This window comes from Procambarus clarkii, chromosome 30 (assembly GCF_040958095.1).
Source record: "Procambarus clarkii isolate CNS0578487 chromosome 30, FALCON_Pclarkii_2.0, whole genome shotgun sequence".
Taxonomy (NCBI): domain Eukaryota; kingdom Metazoa; phylum Arthropoda; class Malacostraca; order Decapoda; family Cambaridae; genus Procambarus; species Procambarus clarkii.
The window spans coordinates 4,822,554-4,826,134 of record NC_091179.1 but is presented as its reverse complement, the minus strand read 5'-3'; the positions used below and the strand labels follow the sequence as shown (position 1 = coordinate 4,826,134).

General features: G+C 41.5%; 1 protein-coding gene across 1 annotated transcript; it reads right to left on the bottom strand.

Moving 5' to 3' along the window:
* Positions 1-2,141: 2,141 nt before the first annotated feature.
* LOC138369835 (uncharacterized) lies at positions 2,142-2,561 on the bottom strand. Its single transcript, XM_069333576.1, has one exon. The coding sequence runs from the start codon at positions 2,559-2,561 to the stop codon at positions 2,142-2,144; it is 420 nt and encodes a 139-aa protein (XP_069189677.1).
* Between the last annotated feature and the right edge of the window lie 1,020 nt (positions 2,562-3,581).

Genomic DNA, 3,581 nt, shown 5'->3' with positions numbered 1-3,581 from the left:
CCAAACTAAATTCCAAAGGGTAACGAAGGACACTACAGCCGAATTGAAAGCAAAGGTCAATAAACTGATTGAAACTCCAAGAAACTTGTTTCTTTCTTACTTTCTGTTAAGAAGTTTCACTTACATCAACACATCTGTCTCTCTCTCTCTCTCTCTCTCTTTGCTGATTCTTAATTTTTTTACAGACAATTATACCTTGAAATGGACGTATGAGAGCGAGATATTTCGGCAGCAGCGTCGCCTTCAGGGAGGTTATTGTTAAGGTGTCGGGAATATAAATATTACAAAATTCTACAACTTGCAGGCGATTTGCTGTCGGTATTTTAACAGTGGAAAGATCCATTTCCTCTCGTTGGAGCAGACCGATCGATCCCGTGAAGAATCCGTTCGTCTCCCAGATGCTGTTGATGGCCTCGTGGACATCGAAACTGCGGGTCAAAATAACAATGGTCAGGAACCTCAGTATGAATGGTCACAACATTATAGCTGTGTTTTATTTACGAATTAATGTGAGCTTAACTGATTATGGATTGATATGTAAATGATGCTACTGAGTGTGGAGTGTACTTACCTACATGTGGTTATAGGGTTGAGCATTAGGACTCAAAACCACATTCATAGCATTCTGTTCAATTAATACAATGCTTATCATTCTTTATAAATCGCGTCGTAATTTACTGTGAATTTGCTTCTACGATCTCGTCTCGCAGTACATTATATTTGCTTACAACTTTAATGTTAAAGAATTGCTTCCTGACATCTCTTCGGCTTATTTGTGTTTGTAACGTTAGTGCTGTATATCAGTTTAAACATGACCAATTTGTTCATTATTTTGTAGTTTATATTTGGTAGTTTAATACAAAGACTAATTTTTACATTTAAATTTGTTTAATGAAATAACTTTAACATCTTCTTCATCTTACCTCTTCTGATTATATACAACTTTAACACTGAAGTTTCATCTTATCTTTGTGAATTATCTGGGTTTCTACCCCGATCTATGCCCCTACCTTCTGCTTTGCGATCTTTGGACATTTTTCTTTGTTCAAAGCATTTCCCTTAAAATTGTGAATGTAGTTATCACGTCCGCCCAATTCTTTTAAAAGATTGAAGTCCACTTTCCTCAAACTTACTTGTATCTCACGCAAGAGCTTAGTTTTATTTCATTTTATCTTTTAGAATTCTGTTTTGTGCCTTTTCAGCTGGAGGTTCTATGTCGGGCTTCTTGCTTTAGAATGGGTTTCATATAGTTTTTTTATGCGACTAAGAATGCTTCTTTGTCCAAATTACAAGAGGTATATTGAATGTCAGCCAGTGTGGCACACTGCACTGACGTTATTCTTCCTTAGACTTGGAGATCATGTGTGCTTCACGATCACACATAATCTTACACGTCGTTATCGTATTTCCTTGATTAAGTCTCCTTCATCTGTTGAGAGGTTCACTTTTTTTAGCCGTACCACATAATTAAACCCTTACACCTCTGGTACGAGATATGTTTCATGTCATTTAACCTTTTAAACTTTTGGTTTTGCTTCTGTTTGTATAATTTAATGACCCTAATGAATAATATCTGTGTTGGTGCTGTGGCTACAGTCTGTGGTTGCTTTTAAGACTGAGGAGCCAACAGTATGTGAGACAATCGTGTCGCGAGGGACTCCGCTACTCTCAGCGTGACCAATGGTGAGTAAGGGCCTCAGTGAATATTTGTGACTCCATGAGAGCCAAATATTCAGGGAGATTGTCATGTTCCAAAGACGCAACAATCATAGAGATTGTTGCGAGGTTGGACCATGACAGAGAAAGAGTTTGTATGCGCATGTGTATGTGTGTGTGTACCCACCTAGTTGTGCTGGCGTGGGTTGAGCTCTGGCTCTTTGGTCCCGCTTCTCAAATGTCAATCAACTAGTGTACAGATTCCCGAGCCTACTGGGCTCTGACACATCTACATATGAAACTGTGTATGGAGTCACCCTGCACCACATCACTCCGTAATGCATTCCATCTGTTAACTCATTTGGTCTATCTGGTTCATTTCGTATTCAATGTCCACCTGTTTCCTCTTGTTAGCAAATCACTCATGTTAAACAGTTAATATTCATCTACTATGTCAATTCTTTTGAAAATTTTGTAGGAAGTGATCATGTTTCCTTGAGCTCTCCTGTATTCCAGGACGTGAGGCGCATTTTACGCAGCCTTTTCTCGTAACTCATGCTTCTTAGTTTTAGGACTAGCCTACTGGCATACCTCTGAACCTTTTCCAGCTTCATCTTGTGCTTGACAAGGAACAGGCTCCATGCGGGGGCTGCATACTTTAGGAATGGTCTTACATATGTGTTAAACAAGGTTCTGAAGGATTCCTTACTCAGGTTTTTTAAGGCAATGTTGATGTTAGCCATGCTTGCATACGCCGCCGTTGTCCTTCTTTTGATGTGGGCTTCAGGAGACAGGTTTGGTGTCATATCAACTCCAAGATCTTTTTCTCTGTTCGTTTCATGAAGGACTTCATCTTCCATTTTGTATCCTGTGTCTGGCCTCCTGTTTCCACCGCCTAGCTTCATGATCTTACATTTGCTTGGGTTGTTCTTTAGTAGCCTAAGGAGGGTGTGTGCGTGTATGTGCGTGTGTGTGTGTGGACTTACCTAGTTGTGCTTGTGGGAGTTGAGCTCTGGCTCTTTGGTCCCGCCTCTTAACTGTCAATCAAGGTTCCTGAGCCTACTGGGCTCTATCATATCTACACTTGAAGCTGTGTATGGAACCGGCCTGTATCACATCACTTCCTAATGCATTCCATTTGTCTACTACTCTGACACTGAAAAAATTCTTTCTAACGTCTTTATAGGCTCATTTGGGCACTCAATTTCCCCCCCCCCCCACACACACACACACATTCCTGACCTTTTTTGGTCAGGAATCTGTACACCAGTTTATTGACAGTTGAGAGGCGGGACCAAAGAGCCAAAGCTCAACCCCCGCAAGCACAATTAGGTGAGTACAATTAGGTGAGTACACACACACACTCTTGTACCAGCCCAACCTGAAAACCTTCTCAATGTTTTTTTTCTACCCCTTCTTTTGTGTGTGTGTGTGTTGTGTGTGTTTGTATGTGTGTGTGTGTGTCAGTGTGTGTGTGTGTGTGTGTGGTGGAGGCCAAGACCGTCAGTAGTTTCAAAGGGTTATATGACAAAGAGTGCTGGGAAGACGGGACACCACGAGCGTAGCTCTCATCCTGTAACTACACTTAGGTAATTACACACACACATGCACGCACACACACACACACACACACACACACACACACACACACACACACACACACACACACACACACACACACACACACACACACACACACACACACACACACACACACACACACACACACACATGCACACACACACACACACACACACACACACACACACACACACATATATCTGATATACGAGAGTTGAGAGGCGGGACCAAAGAGCCAAAGCTCAACCCCCGCAAGCACAAATAGGTGAGTACACACACATGAACCAGCCTTGCTTGATCTGATATTTACCCTAAATGAGTCGGATATAAGGGAAGTTAAGTTG